Consider the following 22,280-nt stretch of genomic DNA (forward strand, 5'->3'; position numbering starts at 1 on the left):
ATTATTCAGCCTCTTCACGCCTCTGGCCAGCACCCGCGTAAAAAACAAGTGCCAAGATGGGTAAGATGGCAGAGATGCAGCGCAAGCTGCTTGAGGTGAGTCACTCAGCTTCTGCTGTGAGCTTGATGCTGACCACTGCGTACCTTTCTCGATGTCCGAATCTTCCCCCTTTGGCGTGATCTCTTGGCCGTGTATAGCAAATGATGGGCCCCGAAGCCATGGGATTCAACCCGCCAAACCTGGACTGGTGGGACGCGAAGGTGTGCCGTGACTACCTCTTTGGCACCTGTCTGCACGACACTTTCTCTAACACCGTGAGTTGTTTAAGGGCGACCGTAACTGACGTTTCAGAAAATGGATCTTGGCGCGTGCCCGAAGACGCACAGTGAGCGTATTCTGAAGCAGTTCAAGGAGGCTCAGGCTGCGACGCCAAACGACCCCCGCATCCTCCAGTTCAAGCAGGAGCACGAGGCGAACATTTACCAGTATGTGGAGGAGTGCGACCGCCGCATCCGCGCGTCGCAGCGCAAGCTCGAGAAGACGCCCGAGGAGAACCGCAAGACGATTGACCTGATGAAGGAGATTGGCGAGATTGAGCTGTCGATTCAGAATGGAACGGAGGAGATTGAGAAGCTCGGAGAGGCGGGCAAGATCGAGGAGTCGATGGAGCGCCTTGAGGCCGTCGAGGCGCTCAAGCAGCTCAAGACGGACAAGGAGAAGGAGCTGAAGATTCTGGACGAGAATGCCGGAGCGTCGGGACACCAGAAGCTGCGTGTGTGTGAGATCTGTGGTGCCATGCTCTCGGTGCTCGACTCGGACAAGCGTCTCGCGGACCACTTCGGAGGAAAGATGCATCTCGGCTTCCACGAGCTGCGCAAGCTCATGGCCCAGTGGGCCGAGGAGCGCATGCGCGGACCCCCGCGTACGGGCCCGCCTCCCTCTTCTGCTCCGCCGCCGGGCCCGCCTCCTGGCCGCGTCCCTCCCTTCCCGATCAGCAGCCATCCGGACGACCCGAAACGCGAGGCGGGCGAGGTCACCGAGGACCCGCGCGACCGCGGACCGGCGATGCGTTATGACGACCGCCCGCCCGCCGGAGGAGACAGGTACGGCGAGCGCAGCGACAGGTACGGCGACCGTGAGAGGCGCGACCGCTACGGAGGGTCGTCGCGGTATGACGACCGCGACCGTGAGAGGGATCGCTACGGCAGCTCGTCGCGATACGACGACCGCGACCGCGACCGCGGACACGAGAGGAGGAGATCGCGCTCCCGGTCGCCTAGCAAGCGCCGTGTGGTTTAGTGTAGATTCAGCTTCCTGTTATCATGCATATCTGTACTCTTAAGAACTGCATTGGACACTCTATATATATGGACTTCTGACACTCATCTAGCTGCTGCAGCTGCACTGATATCCGAGCATGCTCTTGGGTCCGAGACCGCAGAGAGTCGCCTGCTCTGCCTCCTCGCCGGTCAGGTTGTCGGCAATGACGCCGTCCTTATCCTCGCCGTACGGCTTGAAGGGGTTGGTCGAGAGCTGATTGTCAGTTCACAAAGACAGTAGATCAACTCACATCAAGCACACGCTGGAGTACGCGGCGCGCCTCGGGCACGTCCTCCTTCTCGAGCGCGTCCTCCATCTTCTTGATCGTGTCCTCGAGCACCCACTGCCTAAGGACGAAGCGGGGATTGACCTCCTGCATCTTCTTCAGGCGCTCGTCCTCGTCGAACTGGTCCTTCTCCTCGTTCACGCGCTTCGCATACGTCTGGAGCCAGGCCACGATACCCTCCTCTGTGCGGCTCACAATGTCCGGCATGAGGTCGTTCGTCGCCTGCTTGATCCACAGCTTGGCCTGGGACTTGAGGTACTCCTTGTTCTCGACCTTGGAGGTGCGGAAGAAGGAGAGCTGGCGCAGCGCGGCGCCAAAGTCGATATCGTACCCGTGCAGCAAGTACTGGAAGTCCTTGACAATGTCCCGGTCGTCCGTGTCGCGGTACGATGGGAGGCCGAAACGCTTCTGCCACCCGCTGCGCTCGGCCACAGACTCGATCTGGTTGTACAGGTCGCTCCAGGACTCGATGGACTCGAGGCCGGCCGCCTCCCAGCCGCGCACGTCGTCCGGGGTCGCGTTCTCGCCCCATCCGGCGTCGGGGATCTTGCCATTCTGCGCTTCATAGCCCAGAATTGGGAGGAGGGAGGACGCAAGGCTGTCGAGCGCAAAGAGCACACGCCCCGGCTGGCCCTTGTAGCTGTAAAGACCTCCGGGGTCAGAGTGGTTGCAGATGTGATTCTGGTCGAACACATCCATGAACGCATAAGGCCCATAGTCGATGGTGAGACCCAAGACGCTGATGTTGTCCGTGTTCAGCACGCCGTGCATGAACCCGTACACCTGCCACTGGGCAACGGTCTCTGCGTTCCGGCGCACAACGTCAATGAACCACTCGTTCACTGTCGAGTCCTTCATTCCCATGACGTCCTTAGCCCATAGGGTCAGGTCGCGCAGACCCTCGAGACTGCCCTGTCCACCCAGAGCGTCATTCTTGTCAGCCTCATCCTCAACGGATGATTTCCAGCCACCTCCGAAGAAGACTTGGTGTGAATTCTTCGCCGCCTCTCCCGGGTTCATCGCCTCGAAGTGCCCGATGCGAATGAAGGAGGGAGCAACTCGCGCCACGAGAGACGAGGGCTCAGGACCCTGCTCACGCATCACCCGGACGGGAGAGGTCAGAATAGCCAGTGCTCGAGTCGACGGGATGCCCAGGGCATTGACGGCTGAAGTCAGCTTCGCCGGCCAAGATAGTGAAGCTGAGTCATCGATGGAGAACACTCACCCTCGCAGCCCAAATACTCGCGCACGCTCGAGCGCAGCACCGCAAGGCCGTCAGCAGCACGCGCAAACGGTGTTCGTCCCGCGCCCTTCAGCTGGATCTCCTCTCGACCCTTCGGTCCCTCCGTTTCGAGTACCGAGATGGCGCGTCCGTCGCCGAGCTGCCCCGCCCAGACACCAAATTGGTGTCCGCAATACCGTGTCGACCAGGGCATGTAGTTCTCTCCCTCGAGCACCTTCCTTCCACTGAGCACATCGACGAGCGCCTGCCTCGCCTCGTCGCCACCCTCGACATCTGTCGGGGCGTCTGCCTTGGCGGCGTCACCGACGTCGAGCTCGGGGAAACAGTCTTGCACCGTCTTCTCGCAAACTCCGAGGAGAACTGGAGCCATCTTCAGACGGTGTGGCGAACTCTTCAGCTCGAGACCATTATCCTGCTTCTCGCCGGGTTGCGGGTCCCATCGCCCAAGGATAGCTTCGGCGGAGATCTTCTCGCCCTTGTCGACGTCGCAGCCGAGTGCGAGCGCCTCCTCTTTGGTGATTCGGATCGGCCAGTTGTCCCACAGCGGCAGGGTGCGTGCCCACACTCCCCGAGTCGTTGGGGAGAAGGTCGTGCTAATGCGCTGGGCCGAGGGCTGGTCCTCGAGCGGCAGCTGCGACAGGGCGCCCTGCAGCGTCTGCCGTGCTAAAGGGAGGCGGTGGATCGGCTTGAGCGTCTTCGCGGAGGACATAATTCCAGTCAAGCGCATGAAGTGTGTAGTTGCGACTTGGTCTTGCCGTCACCGGAGGTCGACCTAGGTCTGCAGTAGCGAGATTACTAACCGTGACCGCCTTCCCCGCAGCGGCGTGAGACGGCCTCCACTTCAACCTCAGGGTCCGGTGTCTATGTCATGGTCGGGTGGCAAAAACCCGATGCCAAGTCTCCCACGCGCGACCCTAGGATTTTTGCAACGCCTCGACCACCCGCCACGGCGTGGGGGAGGATCAACAGATGGATGGCTGCTTGTTATCTGATAACCTTTACCCAACCATCAAAAATGTCGGTCCAGGTCACGCCCGAGCAGATGGCGGCGCTCCGCGCCACGCTTCTTAACACCTCCGGCAAGACGGAGCTGCACGAGCGCTTCCGCGCCCTCTTCATGCTCAAGGCTGTCGGCGGTGACGAGGTCATCAACATTATTGCTGAGGGTGAGTACGCGATTTGCCAGGTTGCTAGACCGCTGTCGCCCCTTTCACATCCACCATTACTTTTTCTGCTTTCAGGCTATTATGGAGAGCTCCGCTCCTGGATCTGAGCAGCTCAGCTGTCTTCACCAGCTAATCCGACTTTGAAGTTTAGCTAACGCCCAGGCCTTGAGGACCCCTCCCCTCTCCTGAAGCACGAGCTCGCGTACGTTCTCGGCCAGCTCAAGTCGAGCACCGCGGTGCCGATCCTTGAGAACGTCCTCAACAACCCGGATGGCAAGCACTGCGCGATGGTGCGACACGAGGCTGCCGAGGCACTTGGCGCGATCAGCGACGAGTCCTCTCTCGCCTGTCTGCGTTCGCACCTCAACGATCCCGCCCGGGAGGTGCGCGAGACGTGCGAGATCGCAGTCGACAAGATCGAGTACGACCACACGCCCGAGGGCCTCGCCCGCGTCCCGAACCCAGACTACCCGACCATCGACCCGGCCCCGTCGAGCGAGAAGAAGCCCGTCGACGAGCTCAAGGCCGTGCTCCTCGACGAGTCCCAGCCGCTCTTCAAGCGCTACCGCGCCATGTTCGGGCTGCGCGACTATGGCGGCGCGTCGCGCGATGCCGTCCGCGCCCTGGCTGAGGGATTCGGCGACAGCTCTGCGCTCTTCCGCCACGAGATCGCGTACATCTTTGGCCAGCTTTCTTCGCCCCACTCCATCCCGAGTCTCCTCAAGGTGCTCAAGGACGACAAGGAGGAGGACATGGTGCGCCACGAGGCCGCGGAGGCGCTCGGCGGTATCGCCTCGGATGGCACCGACGCCGACATGAGCAAGGACGACGAGCCGCTGCCCGAGGGAGGCGTGCTGGCCATCCTAAGGGAGTGGGCCGTTAAGCAGGACGCGCCCCTTGTTGTGCGCGAGTCGTGCCAGGTTGCCCTCGACATGTGGGAGTACGAGAACAGTACCGACCAGTTCAACCCCCTCGACTCGCTCACTGCCAAGGGCAACACGACTGGCATGGAACGCTCGGCTCACGCCGCCGTCGCTGCTGGTGCCATCTAGACGTCGACATTCCAAAAAGCTTGGTAGAGTTGTACTCCCAGCAATCTTCCTGTTCATAGATTCGGCCAAGGCCTAGATGTACTTATGCATGTGTACCTGTTTCTCGTTGCTTCTATCCATTCTCCTCGTTCTTCTATGTAAACTGAAACTACGACGCGAGCTGCCCGACCTCGAGCGCCAGGTCAGTCAGGCGCTTCTCGCCAGTTGCGCTGGCACGGGTGAAAAGGAGGCTCTTTGCGTTCTGCACGTCGCCAACAGGGAGAGAGCCGGTGGCAGAGGAGGAGAGCTGTTGTCAGATTTCTGCGACGAGCAATTGAGCTTACTAGGTTGCCCAGCGCGACGCCGGCGCGGTAGATCGTCTCGCTGTCTGTGGTCTCGTTGTCGAGAATCTGCGGTGAGCTCAAGGGTCTCTCGCGGCAAACTTACGTGGTTGATCAAAGCCAGCAGGCCGCTCGCGTCCTTGAGTCCACCATCGAGCGCCAGAATCGAGTAGCTGGAGTCAGTTACCATGAGGAAACACGCAACTCACTTAAGGGCGATCGTGGCGAGCGGCTGCTTGGCTGTTCCGACCTGGTCCCACTGCCTGCCCCGACGAAGTTCCGCCAGCACGCCCGCCTGACCCGCCGCAGCCATAACGGCACGGCCCTGCGTCGTGTTAAACAGGTTCGCAAGCGCGCGCATCGCCAGCACCTGGTTCGTCGCGCGCGGCTTGCTCGGGTTCCACGGCTCGCCCCATCCAGCAGCCTGCAGGAGGTCAATAGGGGCTGCGGGAACCGAACCAAGCGCGGGCGACAAGAGCGCGACAGCGCGCAGGATGTCAATCACTGATGTCAGTTACGGCCGCTTTGGAGGCAACTTACGAGGGAAGCGCTTGTCCTCGGGCCACTTGACCGCGGCGGAGAGAAGCGCGGCCGGCTGCCACTTCTCCTTCTTCACCGGCTGGTCCGCGGCCAGAATGTCAACAACAGCCTTCAGCGACGCCTCGTCGGCGGCGCTCAGCGCGAGATCAGGGGAGGATGCCTTGATCGCCTCATTGAACTCATTCACCTTGCCGAGGGCAGCCTGAGGGTTGATCTTCTTGAACGACAGGTACGTCCTGACGGGCAGGATGCGAACGGAAGGCTGAGCAGACTGCGTCGAGTACGCGCCGCCGCCAGTGTATGGGTCGCCGCCCCAGGACTGATTGCCGCCGCCCGTCGAAGCACCGGTATACCGCGATCCTCCGGTCAGCGGATCAACATAGGCGTCGTTGCCGCCACCGGTGCCAAGCTGCACGCCACCCGTGTTCTTCTGGATGAAGTCGACGACCTGCTCCGCATAGCCTGACGGCAGCTCGTTCTTCTCGAGGAAGCGCTGCGCAGCCGTCCACGGGTTCTCAGTCACGTTGTACGGCAGCTTCAGCGGCGGCACACCGTCCTGGATGTCGACATCGAAAACATAGTCGTACTCCTGCCCGTCGTACAGCTGCTTGCGGCCCGAGCCAATTGCATCGACAACCTGGCCGATCTGCTGCCACGTCGTGTTCGCCTGCGACCATTGGTACGCCTCGACGTTGTCGTTGTTCTTGATCATTATAACCTGTCCGTCCTTCTTGCCTGAAAGTTAGATTTGTCCCCATACTTGACCCACCTGGCCGGCCAAGCGCCTCCATTCCAGGAAGGTCAGATCGCTTGACGTCGCCGACCTGGCTCCTGACTGTCAGTTCCAATCGCGTAAGATAAACTAACTTGTCGAGTTTACGCTGAGCAACCTCGTGGTCCCAGTCTTCCCTGTCCTTCTGGGAAGCCATGAACTGTTCCTCGTTGCTGAAGAATCGGATGCTTGAATCAGCCGAGGAAGAAATGATGTAGTAGCTCGACGAGCCCGGGACGGGGGCGATAGCGGTGGACCAGAGAGAAAGCGAAGGATGGGGGATCGTCTGAACGAGCTCAGAGTCTGCCGTTAGATGCTTTCGCTCAGACAGACGCTTACTGGACCACACGCGAAGGGTTCCATCCTCGCCGGAACTGATGGCACCGGAGCCGTCGGGAAAGGCCGTCACTGAGTATACGAACGAGGTATGGCCCGACAAGGTCCGGACAGGCGAGGGACTGTCGAAAGAGTAGAGGTTCACGAGGCCATCGTTACCACAGCTCCAAAATCCCTTGCCGTCCGGCGTCAAGCTCAACCCACGAACACAGTCGGTGTGTCCCGAGTACTTCTGCAGCGGCTTCGACTTGCCGGCGGCAACGTCAAGGGAGTGGAGAACGATCGTCTTATCCGCGGAGGCTGCATGTCAACTCCACTGAGCCAAATAGATAGCTTACCGGTCAGTACCCGGTCTTCCCCAACGAATCGGACAGCCCAGACAGCCTGCTGATGGCCCTCGATATGGACGGCCTTCTTGAAGTCCCTCCAAACAATGGCAGTGTTGTCCCAGCTTCCAGAGACGAGGAGCCCGTTGGCGCTGGCGTCGATGCAGCAGAGATTCTTGCGGTGTTCGATGACGGTGTGCTGCGGTTCCAGTGTCGGGGCGTCAAGCGTCGCATCCTGGGATTCCAGGGGAGGAAGAGGGTATGTCGACAGCATGCCTGATGACGAGCCGGTGACCATGTACCCTAATACGTCAACTTCGGAGGAAGGGATTTGCAGCTTACGTTGTCCTCCGTTGGTCACTGCAGTAACACAGCTCACGAATCTTCTCTCGAGCTCCTCAGCTCTGACCGTGGCGTCCCAGTCCTTGGAAGTAGACCCCGGTCCCCAGGCGATCGCCGAGCCATCCCGCGACGCCGAGAGGAGGACAGACTCCTTGGTGTTTGGGACGCAGAGGTTCCGGACGTCGGAAGAGTGTCCGTGTAAGGTAAATGCCAGCTGGTACTGCTTGGCCATGGTGTATATGTTGTTGATGCGAGGAAGACAGCTGACTAAATGGACGACCGACTGCTGGGATCGGTGTGTCGCGCGTCAGGGTGGCTGATGCGGCTGATGATGATGCGTGTGCCACGTGGGAGTGCGGAGACCCCGGACCGGGAGATGGCCGAGAAGTGAGATGAATGAGATGGGAAGCAGACGTCACCGAGTGTGCGGAGCGACGGAGCGAAGCGAGCACAGATAGCGCACGACCATTGAGGTGCCTCTTGTGTGTGTCGGGTTATCTTGCCATTCCTGGATTGACTTTCCGGACCCTGTCTCCCCCATATCTCTCTTTCTCTCTCCGCACGACCACCAACTACTCGTCAGACCATCACAAACAAGATCCTTCGGCCATCATGCCGGACGGACTCGCACCTCAGGTCATCGCCATGGGTTAGTCACCGACCTTCTCCCACAACTGACAGAGCAGCGGGGCCTCTCGTCTTTGCGACCTTCCTCGAGCACTATCTCACTCCGAAGAAGCGAGATGCCGAAGGCAAGCGGACAGCTGGGTCAGAGGACCTCATGTATGACGAGGGTAAGCTTAAACTCCGTCGCGTAGCTAACTTCCAGCGTTTGAGATCGGCAAGGTGAGCTCTCTCCTATTTCATGCTGACCATGGAGACCTTCCTCAACATTGCGAATGAGTGAGTCGGCTCCGTGAATATGCTGGAGGCTGACATGCAGTCACACATGTGCATCCCTGCAGAAGTTTGGAGCGACTCGCACGCCCGCACCCCCATGGGTTGCGATTCACAGGCTCCTCATTCCACAACAGAGCCTGAGCCAGTCGGCCGACTTCTTGATCAAAGCCTTTGGCGGTGAGGAAATGGCGTACAAGATTGCTGGAGGTTCCAAGTGGTGGCAAGTGCGAGCTGGCCACGGCGTGGAAGCCGAGTGGATCGTCATGAAGGAAGAGCACAGGCGATCCGAGAGGGAGGAGAAGCGGCACAAGCACCAGATGCGCCAGGAGTCCAAGAGAAGCGCTTCCCCTAAGAAGCGGGCTGAGAATGAAGCGCCAGCCCTGCCCGAGGACGTGGATGAGCTCGATTCCGGCTGTGAGTACACGAACATCGACTTCGTTGGAAATCGCTGACCGGCGCGACAGTCATCCCCGAGATGGACAAGCTGAGATGCATGCTGTATAGTGAGTTCAGGAGGTGACCCTACACTGACGATAGTTCACGGCGGAGCTTACTACTGGGGGTCAATCAACACCCATCGCTACACCATCTGGCGCTTTGCGCGGAAAATGCACGGCCGATGTTTCGCAGTCAATTACCGAAGTAGGTTTCGAGCTATGAGTTGGCCAGTAGTCCGCGCTGACCGTCGTAGAAGCGCCACAGTATCCGTTCCCATGTGCTATCCAGGACATTCTCGCGGCCTACTTGTATCTGGTGAACCCGCCCAAGGATGCTCCTCACCGCCCAGTCGACCCAAAAGAGATCATCATTGCTGGTGACTCGGCGGGCGGTGGTCTGACCTGGGCACTGCTTCAGATCCTCCGCGATACGCCGGGTCTGGAGCTGCCGGCGGGAGCAGTGTTGATCAGTCCCGTGAGTGCGAGTCGGAGGCTCTTGCTGACGTGCAGTGGTCGGACTTGACGCACAGCTTCCCTAGTATTCTGGAGAACACTGATACGGTGAGAGCTCTCCTGTTGGTAGCTCAGCTAACGGCAGGATGTGATCCCTGCCTACAGTTTCATTCACGTACGTCCGCAGCTGCTATGAGTTCGGACGAAACGAGCTGACTCCAGAAACCGTCTTCACTGTGGCCTCCACCTCCGACTCAGCTCACGGCGGAGATGCAGAACAACATCTCAATCAGGGTGAAGGAGGCAGTACACAAGATGCGGCACCCGCACGCAGAGCATGACAGCGGAAGTGACAGCGGTCTTTTCAGTACCACCAAGAAAGTGCGAAGGCAGTCAATTCACACCAGCGATCCCGACGCCAGTGGAAGGTTGCACGACCTGTTTGCGGAAAAGGAGAAGGAGAAGAAGAGCGGAAAGGCCAACGACAAGGGACCGCACAACCAGATGTGCGTCAATCCCAGCGAGAACTTTTGGCACCTCGAGCCGCGGAGCATGGGTGCGGAGAACTCGACGCTCGCACAGGTCGGCCGCGGCATCCAGATGGACGTGTACAAGGAGCCGGTTGTCGTCGACACCCAGATCCAGCTGTACTGCACGAATGGACAGCTATGCCATCCTTGGATCAGCCCTATCCTTGGGTACCTGGGCGGACTGCCACCGCTCTACATTCTTGCCGGGGACGATGAAGTGCTCCGCGACGAGATCATTTACTCGTAAGCTATGGCTCGTTGGGTGGAAGCTAACAACAGCGCGCACAAAGCCGCCCGGCCGGACGAGTATCCTCTTCGAGATGACGTCCGCGACCTCCTCCCGTCGATGAAGGGCATCGAGGAGAAGCACAAGCCGACCGAGGTGCACCTGCAGGTCTTCGACGGTGTCGGCCACGACCTCACCCTGTTCAGCATGACGAAACCAGCACGGGGCGCATATCGCTCCATCGCCACATTCTGCCGCTACGTCACGCCACGAGCTCCGGGCGCCCTTCCAAGCGAGGAGTCCACACCGGCAGGTACGCCGGGCACAATGACGCCGGGACGAGGAACTCAGGAGACGATAACAACAGACACAGTAACATACATCGATCCCGGTACCCCTCGTGCAGGCACCGCCGACCCAAACGCGCCAAAGAAGAGGACAGTGCAGGAGACGCACATAACGACCAAGCCGCTTGTCGAGACGCCGCAGTCAGGACTCTCGCTCTCGCAAGTCAGCAGCCCGGTGGACGACACGCAAATGCCGTCCCCGTCCGTCATCACGGAGCGCCTCCGCCAAGTCAAGGTCGAGGACAAGCGACAGAGCTCACGATTCTCGCGCATGTCAACTATGCTCTGGCCGTCGTCGTCTGATGGCTCTCCCGGCGAGAACAAGCCGAAAGACAGGGCTCATCATTACAAGCCGGGCACCTGCGGCTGGCCTGGTTTCTATGCCGGACCCAACGTAAGCTTTCTTTTTCTTATCCTCCTAGCTAACCCCAGCCCTTCGCCGACGGCAACATGATCAGGCAGCGCGTCGACTTCAGCGGCAACGTACGCGGCCTCGAGCCCGCGGACCAGCTGCCAGCGTGCACGATGCCACTCTCCGAGACGGGCTACATCAAAGAGGGCCCGGCGATGCGGTACATCGAGGGACAGGCGAAGTGGGACCGCAAATTCCACCGCGTGCGCAAACGTGTCGCGCGCCATCGCAAGCGTAACCTGAAGAAGGCGAAGAACAAGGACGCAGACCGTATCCGGAAGAACTGGGTCTCGGTCGGGGAGAACATCAAGGCTTCCATGCCCGACGAGCCCGCTGACGATGAACACCACCATCACCACGGAGAAGGAGAGGACGATCGGGATAGCAGCTCGAGCTCGTCCTCGTCCTCCGAAGAGTTCCCAGACGGCGACGACACCGATCTTCTGGGCAGCACGTGGGGCTGGGCGCTGAACGGCGAGGCGCCACCTCCCTCCGCGATCGTCTCTAGGCGTGACCTCGTAAGCTTCAAATTCTCGCTCTGGCTAGCTAACACAACAGCCCGAGGGCCGCCGCCTCGCGCTCCTTGGTGGTCTGGCCGACAGCCCTGCCAGCCACTCGCACCCGCTGTCCCTGTGGGTCGTGATGGCGACGATGCTGGGCGGGAACGGGAACGAGCTCATGTCCGACGCGGCTAGGATCCGCGCGGACGAGAAGGCCAAGAAGAAGGAGCGCGCGAAGCAGGAAGCGAAGGAGGGCAAGCGCCCTCGTGAGGGGCCGTTCCACCGCCTGAAGCACATGTTCAAGAATGACTAGTGGGTAGAGCACACTGCGAAGCGTGTAGCTTGTGGACGTTGTACATTCGCCCGCCCCTCGGCGGACTACAGGACAGTGTGATAGATAAAGAGTATGCATATACAGCCCTCCTTAATGCTCTATTTCTTCTTACCCTCGTCCTTGATCCAGCGCTTCGGGATGCCGCGCGCGACGAGTGCCTCACTGACAAGCTTGGTCTGGTTACCCTGCACAAGCACCTCCTTCAGGTTGAGCTTGGGGCTAGCACCAGAGAGAGGCTGCACCGACGCAGAGCCGGCACACAGCCGCCTCAGCTCGTCCGCAAACTCGTCAATGTCGACACCAAAGCCCTCAAGACCGCTGACGAGCGTGACCTGCTTCCGGCCCTGGCGCGTCTTGACGCACATAGTGACGGGCTGGAGGTTGCCCTTTCTGCCATGTCAGCTAAAAAAAGGAATGCTGGAAGCTTACTTGACGACGCCGCCGACGGACACGCTCCACCCAACGCCGTTCCGGAGACGACGCAGGATCTCGTCTCTGTTCACCTTGTCGCCGGGGCTCATGCTCTTGCCGAGCGCAGCGGCGAGGGGCTCGTCGATCGTGATCGTACGGAAGTCGCGCCCCACCAGGCCGTGCTTCGTCACATAGGCGTCGAAGGCGGGCTTGAGCGCGTTCGCGGGATGGCTGTTGTTCTTGCTGTATTGTCAGCTTGAGAAGGATCCTTGAAGCTTACTCGAATCCGCACGCTTCCCAGAATGCCACACCCGAACCCGTTGGCTTCCACATCTCCTCGACGGCGAGTTCGCGCGCGCCGCGCTTGTTCACGGTCGTACCCGCCACTTCGGCGGTTGCGGCCTCGCGCGCAGCCTTCTTCGCCGCCTTGGTGTCGTCCTCGGCGATCGTCTTGAAGGGGCGGTGCGCCTGGATCGCGGGGTGCGCGGGGTCGAATCTGTTATCAGCTACTTTTCTGGAGGAGGCTGCGGAAGCTTACGAAGTCACGACTACCTCGCCCTTGGTCTCCTTCGTCTTGATGATGCCGTCCTTGTTCAATTCCTTCATCCACTTGGCGAGCTTCTTCCACTCGCTGCGCGCGATGACGACGTCGTCCCGTCGCTCTGGGGGAATGTACGCCGGCCGGTTTGGCAGGATGTGCGCGCTGTACAGCTGCGAACTCGGCAGCGGCAGCTGAGAGGGCGATAGCAAGGCGAGCGTCTGCATCAGCGCCGCGGACAGGAGAGTCGACACCTCGCTGGCAGTCAGGGGCTCGCCCTTGTCCTCGACGGTCAGCTCGGCGACAGCCTCAGCCGCCTCGTCGGCTGCGTCCTCCTTCGCCGGGGCCTCACTCTCTGGCGGAGGCATAAGCGGCTTAGCAGGTGCCGGAAGCGGGAAAGATGGTAGAGCGGGCTTGCTTCCGCTCTCCCAGAGGCTGGGGTTAGTTACTGCCGAATACCGGTAAACTCACTGGTCATCGATGATGCACAAAATGTCCGCAAACTTGCCCTCGTCCCTGTCGACGCCCTCCGCACGATGCCGGAGGAGACGTTCCAGCTGGTCCCTCAGTCCTCCTCGGGCCACGACGCGTGCAACGCCGACAAAGCTGACTCGTCCGTCACCCTCCGTATCAGATACGAGACCGACAACGTCCCCCTCACCGACATCGGGCAGCTTCCACGGCGTAGCCATGTTGCGCACTGCCGGGAGGAAGAGGGGCGCACCCGTGAATAGCGGCGGCGGGAGGGGGTGATGCAGCTGCAGCACAGGCATGGGCGGGAAAGGCAGTCCGGCAAGCGTGTACACTGTCATCAGCTACTTGCCCAAACTCCTAGCCTACGAGTCGGGATGAGCTCCTTCGATCCACGGCCAAAGGAGAGCCACAACGGATCTCCACTAGGGGAGCTGTACACCGTCTGATCCGTCAGTTCGCAAAACACTCCTGAGAAACTCACGCCCTCAACTCCCCCGCTCGTCTCGAACGTAGCGCTCCGCACGCTGTCGGGCAGGAGCAGCTTACCGAGCTCCTTCTCGGTCACGCCATTCTCGCCCTCCGCGACGCAGCCCGCCTTTAGGGCGGGATACTGCTCGTAGATGCTCTGAAGGAGCTGTCTCCGCGCAGAGGAGCGAATCGGCGTCGCGTTCGACTGGTGAGCGAGCGCCTTCTTAAACATGGTGGTGTGGGTTGACGCAGATTAGCAGGCGGCGACCGAAGGACCAATAAAGTGGAGGTTGCAGAGGGAAGGATCGGAGCCCCATGCACAAGTTACGATGTCGCCGCAGATGGCATTGTGCAAGCAGACGTGCCTTCCCCGCCCCGACAGTCGGCAGCGCAATACCCAAGCCAGCAAGAACGGCTTTGCGCTGCTCGAAGTACAGACCGGATAACTGTAATGATAGTGCATACAATGACGTGAGAGACTAATGCTTGCTAAGATGACCGAAACAATGAGAGAAGGAAGGGAGGGGAAGGTCCCGCAGACTAAGGCTGAACGCAGTGACGCCGTCTGAGCAGTCTGAGTCGCTCAAAGCTGCAGGAACGATACCAGACAGACGAAGACGAGTTGTTGTCGAACTCCGCCTAGCCGCCGTGGAGAGTCGAGATGAAAACAATCTCATCCCGGTCCTTCAGCTCGTACTCGAGTTCGCCCTCGAGCTCCCAGTCCGCATCGTTGATGAGAACGAGAATCCCAGGTCGCCTGAACGTCAGTTTCAGCCGTCGAATGAAGCGAACTCACACTCCCTCGCCGTCGATGAACATTTCCTCACGCTCGCTGACCAGATTGTCCTTCATCCAGGAGATGAGGAAGCGCACGTCCGCCGGCCGTCCATCGGGAGCAGTCTTCGGGATGTAGACGGTGTGTTTGGGCTTCTGGGAGAAGATGAGGTGCAGGCCACCGCTGTATTGTCAGCTCTCAAGGCACTCCTATGAAGCTGAACGTACCCGAACTCGATCTTGATCTCGAGGTCGTCAGCGCCCTTGCTCTTGGGTACCTGAGCGAGAGCTTCGACAGCCGCTTCGTTCGGCTTCGTGTACCCCAGTCCGTTCGACTGTCCGACCGCTGCTGTCGCCATGATGATCGATAAGTGTGAAGGAATGTAAACTCGATCGTGGCTGATCCCAAGATTGTAGACAGCAGCGCCGCGGCGCACCTCCACTTCTCGAAAACATGACGTTCAGGGTGTGAAACACGCGGCGAGTGCCACAGAGCTGGGCACGCGACGTCGACCAGGGAGTTGGCCCGATAACTCCGTAACGCCGTACGCTGGGCGACGGGCGGGCGGGTGCGGGTCTGGCCCGGGACGCTCGCTGTGTCCGACGCTGCCGGCGATGTCATGAGTGACGATCACTAGTCTTAGCCGACTTTCGCACCACCACTCTCCTTAAAAATGTACGGCCAGCTCAGGCATGTTCCTGCCCGGGCTCCGAGGGCCCTCGTTCAGAGGCGCGTAAGTGTCAACCCCTGCCACTCCTCCCGTCGATCGCATGCACAAAGCTCACATACAGGCTCTGAACGTCTCGGCTCCCGCTACCGCGCAGGCTGCTTCGGCCACGATCCCTCCCAACCCCAAGAAGGGAGGCGCTCTCGGCAAGCTCGTCCGCTACGTCGTCATCGGCGGTCTCATCTTCTACCCCGTCTCCGCCTATGTTTCGACCAAGTCCGAGCCCTACCGTGACTTCTTCGTCAAGGTTCCCGGAGGTGAGGCGATGGCTGACTACGCCGACGCCAACAACTGGGAGGAGTTCGGCCCCGGCACAATCACGAAGCAGATTGCCAAGTGGACCGGCGGTAACAAGGACGAGGACCTGCAGCGCAAGATCGAGGCTGCCACCAGGAACGCCGAGGCCAAGGCGAAGTCGGCTGGCGACGAGATTTCTCGTGAGGCTCACGTCGCCAAGGACGCTCTCCAGGACAAGATCACCGGCCTGCAGCGTGTTCTCAGCAACGCCGCCACCGAGGCTCGCGACAAGGCTCAGGAGCTCGCCCGCCAGGCTCAGGAGAAGGCTAACGAGCTCTCTGCTTCGATGAAGGAGAAGGCCGAGGAGGTCAAGGGCAAGGCCGAGAACGCCAAGGACCGCGCCGAGTCTGCTGCTGAGGAGTCCAAGCGCCGCGCCGAGGCCGCCGCCGAGTCCTCGAAGCGCTCCGCTGACTCGATCGCCCAGCAGGTTCAGGCTGCCGCTAAGGACGCTGCCGAGAACGCGAAGCTCGCTGGCAAGTCGATCAAGCAGGACGCCAAGGACCTCAAGAACGCGATCGTGGACAAGGCTGAGGAGGCCGCCGACACCGTCAAGGAGAAGCACGACACCGGCGCCGTTCTTACCAGCCCCGCGTACTACCCCGACACTGCTCGTCCCCGTTCCGTCACCACGGAGGGTGTCAAGCGCCAGAAGCCCGACCACTCCAACGAGGAGCTCTGGGGTGAGAAGCTCCCTGTCGGCTACGAGCCCCCTCCCGGATTCTACGTTCCCCCTCCCCCCAAGCCCAAGACTCCTAAGGCTGGCGAGAAGCTTCCTCTTCTTGTTCCCAAGGTCAAGGCTATTGCCGGTGAGGAGCCTGTTATTGCCCAGCTCGCTGCTACCATCGACTCCCTGACCAACTCGCTTTCGTCTGGCAAGGGCGTCCCGTCTGCCGACTCTTCGCGTATCCTCAAGAAGGCTCAGGGTGACCTCACTGCCCTGAACTCGCGTATCTCCGAGGTCAAGAAGACGGAGCAGGAGCGTCTCGAGAAGACGATCGCCGAGCAGGCGTCCAAGTTTGAGAACAAGCTCCAGGAGGTCGAGCAGAAGTGGAAGAGCGACGAGGACAACCTCAAGAAGAACTGGGAGGACGAGCGCCGGAAGATGGTCGACAGCTGGCGCACTGTCCTCGACGGCGAGCTCGAGGAGCAGCGCAAGGTGATCGAGCAGCGCCTGAAGGACGAGGTCGTTTCGCAGGGTATCGAGCTGCAGCGCCGATGGCTGCGCTCGATCAAGGCGCAGGTCGAGACTGAGCGTGGCGGCCGTCTCGCCAAGCTCGAGGCGCTCACGACCTCGCTCAAGCAGCTGGAGCGCATCACGCTCGACAACTCTGCCGTCCTCGACGACAACGTGCGCCTGCACAAGATCTGGTCCGCCCTGCGTGCCGTGCAGTCCAAGGCTGAGCGCGGCGACATTGCGTTCGACGACGAGCTCCGCGTCCTGCACGCGCTGACGGGTGACGCGCACGCGGTCGCGGACAACAAGATTGTCAACGCGACGCTCGCCTCGCTCGGGGCCTCGGGCATCGCCCAGACCGGCGTCAAGTCGTTCCCCTACCTCGCGTCGTGGTTTGCCAACTCTGTCGCCCCGCGAATCCACGAGGCCGCCCTCGTCCCGGCGCCCGAGAACGCCGGCGTCGGCGCCCACGTCGCCTCCAACCTCCTCTCCAAGGTCATGTTCCGCCCGCAGGCCGGTCTCGTCGAGGGCGACTCTGTTGACGCCCACATCGCCCGCGCCGAGTGGGCCCTCGCCAACAAGGACCTCGACGCCGCCACCCGCGAGATCAACAACCTCCGCGGATGGCCGAGGAAACTCGCCGAGGACTGGCTCCGGGAGGCCCGCCGCCGGCTCGAGGTCCAGCAGGCCCTCGACGTCGTCGGCACCGAGGCCACCCTCTCCTCCCTCCTCATGGTTTAAAGATAGGATAGTCATGCATAGATGAAAGATATACACATTACCGAGCGAGCAGAGCGAGCGAACAGGCTCGATGGCGAGCGTGGCGAGCAACGCGAGCGCAGAGAGGAAGTTAAGAACAGGGGGTGAAGGGGTCGTGGTGAAATCGGGACGAAACAATCTGGGCGGAGGTCAGATCAGTGGTTCGCTTTTACCTACCAGTCCGTGGTCTCTTAGAGCCGAACCTGAGGATGGTTAACGCACATCGCCACCGTAACGAACCTACGATCTAAGTCGACTCGGGACGGTGCGCCTCAACGACCAGCTCGTGCTCGCGCAGCTCCGACTCGTGCTTCTTGAGACCCTGCTCGTACTCCTCGAGCTTGGTCTTGTCCTCCGCGGCGTCTGCCGCATCCGCCTTGGCGGAGACGGTGGTAGTAGCGGCGGTGGGCTCGGGCTCGGCGGCAGGCTCAGCGGGAGGAGTGAGCTGAGCAGCAGGGTCGGAGGGGACGAGCTTGTCGACGTCCTGCCACTGCTCCTCCTTGCCCTGGACCTCAGAGGTAGTCTCAACCTTGGTCTCGACCTTGATCTCGGGCTCGACCGCAGAGGCGGGCGCAGACGCGGGCTTAGAGGGCTCGGTCTGGAGCTCCGTGTTCATGTCCTCGACAGGGCCGACCTGCACGCCCTCCGCGTCCTTGGCCGCGGCGGCCGCCACACTGGCAGCGACGGCGGTGGCGGTGGGACTGGCGGGCGCAGCGGCAGGCTGAGGCTCCGCAGACTTGACCTCCGCAGGGGCGGAGGGAGAGGTGACCTTGGCGGGCGTGGTAGGCTGCGAAGGCGCGGGAGTGAGAGGCGCGCCGACGGGCTCCACGGCGGAGATGGGAGTGGGCATCTCGGGAGGCTCGGAGCCGGTCGTCGCGTGAGTGGACGAGGCGTCGTCGCGGACGTTGAGGGAGGGGAGGACGATCGAGGCCGCAGTGGCACCAGTGCCCGCCAGAGCGGCGTGGAGGCTGGGAGCGTCCTCCTCGGTGGTGGCCTTGGGGGTCTCGATGTCCGTGTCGGCGACGTCAGCAGCGTCGGGGACGGCTGGGGTCAGTACGGTAGAGAAGCACGAAAGCTGAGATGAGAAACTCACCCTCCTTCGCGTCGGCGTTGACTGCGAGTTAGCTATGTACTGATACGAGTCACCAAGCTGAGTTGTACTCACGCTTCTCAGTCGCAGAGACGGCTACAAGTTAGCTTGGCACCATGAGGTGTATCTCTGTCAGGTGGCGACTCACGCTTCTCATCAGCATCCTCGGAGGTGGGAGTGGCTGCCGTCAGAAGGAGAACCGCTCGTAATCTTGTCGAAGTGTCTCACCCTCGTTGGCAGGCGTGGGCGCGGGCTCGGCTGGGAATCAGCTCTCTGTAACAACTGTTAAGCTGGCGAAGGCTCACCCTTCTCAGAAACAGGCTCGACTGGCTGTCAGCTGCCTGCCCGCAAGGGGTTCTCAGCCCTCGAAGCTCACCCTTCTCAGAAACAGGATCGGCTGGCTGTCAGCTCCCTGCACGAAATGTGGAGCTGGCTCCAGAAACTCACTCTTCTCGGAGACGTGCTCCGCTGGTCGTCAGCTCCTTGCCACCGCTGTGGAGCTGGGCTGGAAGACTCACTCTGCTCAGACTTGGACTCGACTTATCGTCAGCTCATGTGTGCCAAATGCGGAGCTGTAGCGAGTTACTCACCCTGCTCTGTAACAGGCTCAACTGATCGTCAGCTGCCTTTTCGGAACAACCTAGCTGCCACAAACCACTCACTCTTCTTTTCGGCAGAGCGGGACTCAACTGACAGTCAGATTTTAGTCCACCCGAATATCTGGGAGCAAAACTCACCCTGTTCCTTGACGGGCTCGGCTGTTTGTCAGCTTTACGTGCGGGTTTTGCGGAGCTTCCTTCTGACGACTCACGCTGCTGCTGGGCGGGAGGCGCGACTGCTTGTTAGCTTGGGTGGTGGAAAGACTTAGCTGTCCAACCTCTAGTGGCAACACTCACTCTCCTCAGCGGGCTTGGTTGCGACTGCTGGTCAGCTCCACGCAACGATCTAAAATGCTCATAGCAGTTAAGACTTACTCTTCTCAGCGGTGATGGGCTCGACTGGTTGTTAGCTCTCGATGCACAATTGAGCAGCTGGGACTGCCACGACTTACCCTTCTCAGCGACGGGGACGGCTGGTTGTTAGTTAGAACTCCGGAAGTTGGTCAACTGTTCACCCTTCTCCTCCTCGATAGTTTCGGCGGCGGACTCAACCTTGGGAGCCTCAGCGACAGGCTCGACCTTGGCTTCAGCGGGCTTGTCGGCCTTGGGCTTAGCGTCGCTCATGCTGAGCTTGCGCACCGCGTCGGCCGCCTCCTTGACGCTGTCGGACGACTTCTTGGAGAAAAGGCCCATCTTGAGTATGTCTAGTTGCTGGGACAAATGACAGGTGACAGTGGTGTGAGAGTTGAGGGTTGGTGGTGAGTAAGAAGGAAGGTGGTGAGAGTGTGGGTGGGGATAGGACGAGGAAGGCGGCAAGTTCTTATAAACGAAGGCATCAGACCAAAGGGTGCCGACGTGGATGTCGATGCGACAGGCGCAGCAGATGCGCATGGTGCACAAGGCGCATGGGGGGCTGCTGCCTGCGTCGTTGTGTGACAGGTTGCGAGAGTGCGAACGGCTTGTGATTGCCCGACAGACACCAGCGACGTTGGAGGGAGAGAGCAACGACGGCCAGTCGCACCGCGGACTCCACACGAGTACGTCGTGCAAACGTACCGTGCACCAGCGCCCCGCGTCACGTTGTCTCGAAGCGTCCAGTCTGCTGACTGTCGAGTTGGTCCACTCTGCGCAATGGCCGCTCACTTTACGGCTCGCCGTTCGTCGGATAACCCGACCTGCGCTGTGGTGATCGTGGTGAGGCCTTCTGTGCCGCGTGTTGGAAGTCTCCATGACCTCATGGAGTGTCACCCAGAGACAATCGCGTTATCAAAGTGAGACATGGTCTGTGCTCGCAGCGAAGGGGGGGTGCGGAATGGTCAGTGCAGAGTCAGTGCGATGTCAGTGCGTCCGGACCCGGCGCAGATCACTCGTTCAGGAACGCCGCCACACATCCACTTAGGGCGGGGCCGCGACTCCAGTCGCCGAGATCGCTGGATCCTCAGATCGCTGGAGTACGTTTCAAATGTGCACCATGTGTGCGTGGGGTTTCACATGCTGCATTGTTCTGCTATCGGTCTTCTCGCGCTGTGCTATTGTTACATGGAGTGTGATTGCGGTTCGCTCCGAACTGGATTGCGGTTTTACGTTGGTTTGTGGGGATGTGAACAGGGTGGGATCTGAAGTGTGCGTGGAGTATGTCTAGTGGGAAGTGTAGGACGGCACTTTGTTCTCGGCGTACTGAGCGTACAGCTCACGTTCGGCCTCGATCGCCTTCTTGTCTCCCCTAATACTGCCGTGGCTTCCGCTGCTGCTTCCACTCGACTTCTCCTTCGTCAACTTTCCCTTCTTCTCATAGGGGTGAGCGTAGTCGTAATAGTCATGTTTCAGCAGCGACGCCGGCGTCTTGAGATCCTTGCGGTCCTTGACGTCCTTGTGGTCCTTCGCATCGAAGTCGAAGGAGCTCGTCGGGGAAAGGGGCACGTCGTTCTGCGTGTAGCGGCCGAGGCGGGGGTTGCGACCGCATCGCTCGAGCCACTCGGGGTCGCGCACGGTCTCGCGGTGGTCATCGGGGTATGCGAAGAGGTCGTGGAAGGAGAGTTTCCAGACCTCCTTTGATCCTCCATGGTGCACGAGCACGGCAATGACCTCGAACAGGAGCTGGGTCAGCTGCACTGCGAACAGGACGCAGCCGAGGATGCCTGTCACGACGAGGAAGCCGTTCATCTTCTGCTTGTGCCCGCCCCAGACGGCGATGTCGGCGATGCCGAAGCAGACGCTGAGCCCAAGCCACACGGCATCGGTGATCATGCAGTTGAACCACCTCGTTGTCCAGGCGTGTCGGGATACAATGAGGCTGTTGGCGTTAGCTTGGGCGAAGGGCCGGGTGACTCACCAGGGAATGTACCAGACAAGGAGGAAGCCGCCCCAAGTCGCAAAGATGATGCCCTCGGCGAAGGACTTGGCATGCCAGCGCTCTTGCCGGTCGACTTCCCACACGATTGTGCCGACACCGAAACCGATGACGAGCAGCGAGAGGATCACAGTGGTCCACGACAGCGCAAGCTGTACGGGAACAAAGCGGGGTGACATGGCGGATAGAGGTTGCTCCGCGTAATCTTGGCACTTGATAGGAACTGTTCGTCGGAGGTGTGGGGTGGGAGTTCTCTACAGCTTCGCCTTGTGACTTGACCGACTTCTGCATCATCTCGCGCATGAGTTATACCCTTCTAGCGCGATTGCAACGCATACGAGTCGGGCACTCAAGATTCGCACACGGGAGGCATTGCGGTGCTCGGAGTGGGTGAGCAGGCGCCTCCGTCTCCGACATTGCGACATTGCTCCGCGCGTAGAGCCGTGATGAATCATGGAGCAGCAAGTGCCAGCCTGCCTGCTAGCGTCAATTCCATTCCGCCACATGAACCCAAGCTAGCCCATGTTGCTGTGCCTAACATGCCTCACAGGCGGCAGACCCAGGTCCAGCGAGGAATTGGAAACCGAGATATTCCCACAGAAGTTGGAGCTGATAAGGTGATCCCCTGCGGCCCGCTGCCCCGTAGCTCATCCGGGACCCGGACCGAGCAGGCGACGCGTATGTGTCTGTGATCTTGGCGCGCTACGGTGGTGTTTGCGAGTTCGAAACGACCCAGAAGAATGGGAGAGTGGGTGGTCTCCACTGTCGCAGCACGC

General features: G+C 60.6%; 12 protein-coding genes across 12 annotated transcripts; 5 read left to right on the forward strand and 7 right to left on the reverse strand.

The window, feature by feature from the left end:
* Positions 1 to 218: 218 nt before the first annotated feature.
* On the forward strand, positions 219 to 1,299 carry A1Q1_02856 (small nuclear ribonucleoprotein; the record flags this gene model as incomplete). The annotated part of the gene is made up of 2 exons (XM_014324085.1): positions 219 to 314; positions 352 to 1,299. The coding sequence occupies 2 exons, from the start codon at positions 219 to 221 to the stop codon at positions 1,297 to 1,299; spliced, it is 1,044 nt and encodes a 347-aa protein (XP_014179560.1).
* Positions 1,300 to 1,386: 87 nt separating this feature from the next.
* Positions 1,387 to 3,558, reverse strand: A1Q1_02857 (uncharacterized protein; the record flags this gene model as incomplete). The annotated part of the gene is made up of 3 exons (XM_014324086.1): positions 1,387 to 1,533; positions 1,571 to 2,772; positions 2,832 to 3,558. 3 exons carry the CDS (start codon positions 3,556 to 3,558, stop codon positions 1,387 to 1,389), a joined length of 2,076 nt encoding a protein of 691 aa, XP_014179561.1.
* A 306-nt stretch (positions 3,559 to 3,864) lies between these two features.
* Positions 3,865 to 5,067, forward strand: A1Q1_02858 (riken protein; the record flags this gene model as incomplete). The annotated part of the gene is made up of 2 exons (XM_014324087.1): positions 3,865 to 4,015; positions 4,178 to 5,067. The coding sequence occupies 2 exons, from the start codon at positions 3,865 to 3,867 to the stop codon at positions 5,065 to 5,067; spliced, it is 1,041 nt and encodes a 346-aa protein (XP_014179562.1).
* Positions 5,068 to 5,215: 148 nt separating this feature from the next.
* A1Q1_02859 (Phospholipase A-2-activating protein) lies at positions 5,216 to 7,935 on the reverse strand (the record flags this gene model as incomplete). Its single annotated transcript, XM_014324088.1, has 7 exons — positions 5,216 to 5,353; positions 5,391 to 5,475; positions 5,597 to 5,831; positions 5,928 to 6,645; positions 6,697 to 6,751; positions 6,795 to 7,335; positions 7,374 to 7,935. 7 exons carry the CDS (start codon positions 7,933 to 7,935, stop codon positions 5,216 to 5,218), a joined length of 2,334 nt encoding a protein of 777 aa, XP_014179563.1.
* A 642-nt stretch (positions 7,936 to 8,577) lies between these two features.
* On the forward strand, positions 8,578 to 10,270 carry A1Q1_02860 (uncharacterized protein; the record flags this gene model as incomplete). Its single annotated transcript, XM_014324089.1, has 6 exons — positions 8,578 to 8,606; positions 8,647 to 9,017; positions 9,108 to 9,245; positions 9,295 to 9,515; positions 9,639 to 9,668; positions 9,716 to 10,270. The coding sequence occupies 6 exons, from the start codon at positions 8,578 to 8,580 to the stop codon at positions 10,268 to 10,270; spliced, it is 1,344 nt and encodes a 447-aa protein (XP_014179564.1).
* A 99-nt stretch (positions 10,271 to 10,369) lies between these two features.
* Positions 10,370 to 11,821, forward strand: A1Q1_02861 (uncharacterized protein; the record flags this gene model as incomplete). Its single annotated transcript, XM_014324090.1, has 3 exons — positions 10,370 to 10,990; positions 11,059 to 11,526; positions 11,567 to 11,821. The coding sequence occupies 3 exons, from the start codon at positions 10,370 to 10,372 to the stop codon at positions 11,819 to 11,821; spliced, it is 1,344 nt and encodes a 447-aa protein (XP_014179565.1).
* Positions 11,822 to 11,940: 119 nt separating this feature from the next.
* On the reverse strand, positions 11,941 to 13,483 carry A1Q1_02862 (uncharacterized protein; the record flags this gene model as incomplete). The annotated part of the gene is made up of 5 exons (XM_014324091.1): positions 11,941 to 12,232; positions 12,272 to 12,484; positions 12,534 to 12,749; positions 12,792 to 13,214; positions 13,263 to 13,483. The coding sequence occupies 5 exons, from the start codon at positions 13,481 to 13,483 to the stop codon at positions 11,941 to 11,943; spliced, it is 1,365 nt and encodes a 454-aa protein (XP_014179566.1).
* A 204-nt stretch (positions 13,484 to 13,687) lies between these two features.
* A1Q1_02863 (uncharacterized protein) lies at positions 13,688 to 13,965 on the reverse strand (the record flags this gene model as incomplete). The annotated part of the gene is made up of 2 exons (XM_014324092.1): positions 13,688 to 13,696; positions 13,747 to 13,965. 2 exons carry the CDS (start codon positions 13,963 to 13,965, stop codon positions 13,688 to 13,690), a joined length of 228 nt encoding a protein of 75 aa, XP_014179567.1.
* A 407-nt stretch (positions 13,966 to 14,372) lies between these two features.
* On the reverse strand, positions 14,373 to 14,866 carry A1Q1_02864 (uncharacterized protein; the record flags this gene model as incomplete). Its single annotated transcript, XM_014324093.1, has 3 exons — positions 14,373 to 14,490; positions 14,551 to 14,691; positions 14,736 to 14,866. 3 exons carry the CDS (start codon positions 14,864 to 14,866, stop codon positions 14,373 to 14,375), a joined length of 390 nt encoding a protein of 129 aa, XP_014179568.1.
* A 315-nt stretch (positions 14,867 to 15,181) lies between these two features.
* A1Q1_02865 (uncharacterized protein) lies at positions 15,182 to 17,447 on the forward strand (the record flags this gene model as incomplete). Its single annotated transcript, XM_014324094.1, has 2 exons — positions 15,182 to 15,241; positions 15,300 to 17,447. 2 exons carry the CDS (start codon positions 15,182 to 15,184, stop codon positions 17,445 to 17,447), a joined length of 2,208 nt encoding a protein of 735 aa, XP_014179569.1.
* Positions 17,448 to 17,712: 265 nt separating this feature from the next.
* On the reverse strand, positions 17,713 to 19,847 carry A1Q1_02866 (uncharacterized protein; the record flags this gene model as incomplete). Its single annotated transcript, XM_014324095.1, has 17 exons — positions 17,713 to 18,509; positions 18,559 to 18,579; positions 18,631 to 18,651; positions 18,704 to 18,736; positions 18,784 to 18,813; positions 18,861 to 18,881; positions 18,932 to 18,952; positions 19,003 to 19,023; positions 19,074 to 19,094; positions 19,146 to 19,166; positions 19,218 to 19,244; positions 19,293 to 19,313; positions 19,367 to 19,390; positions 19,452 to 19,475; positions 19,530 to 19,553; positions 19,607 to 19,627; positions 19,670 to 19,847. 17 exons carry the CDS (start codon positions 19,845 to 19,847, stop codon positions 17,713 to 17,715), a joined length of 1,326 nt encoding a protein of 441 aa, XP_014179570.1.
* Positions 19,848 to 20,792: 945 nt separating this feature from the next.
* A1Q1_02867 (uncharacterized protein) lies at positions 20,793 to 21,683 on the reverse strand (the record flags this gene model as incomplete). Its single annotated transcript, XM_014324096.1, has 2 exons — positions 20,793 to 21,447; positions 21,499 to 21,683. 2 exons carry the CDS (start codon positions 21,681 to 21,683, stop codon positions 20,793 to 20,795), a joined length of 840 nt encoding a protein of 279 aa, XP_014179571.1.
* Positions 21,684 to 22,280: the final 597 nt, after the last annotated feature.

The sequence above is a fragment of the Trichosporon asahii genome, assembly GCF_000293215.1.
Source record: "Trichosporon asahii var. asahii CBS 2479 unplaced genomic scaffold scaffold00051, whole genome shotgun sequence".
NCBI classification, from domain to species: Eukaryota; Fungi; Basidiomycota; class Tremellomycetes; order Trichosporonales; family Trichosporonaceae; genus Trichosporon; species Trichosporon asahii.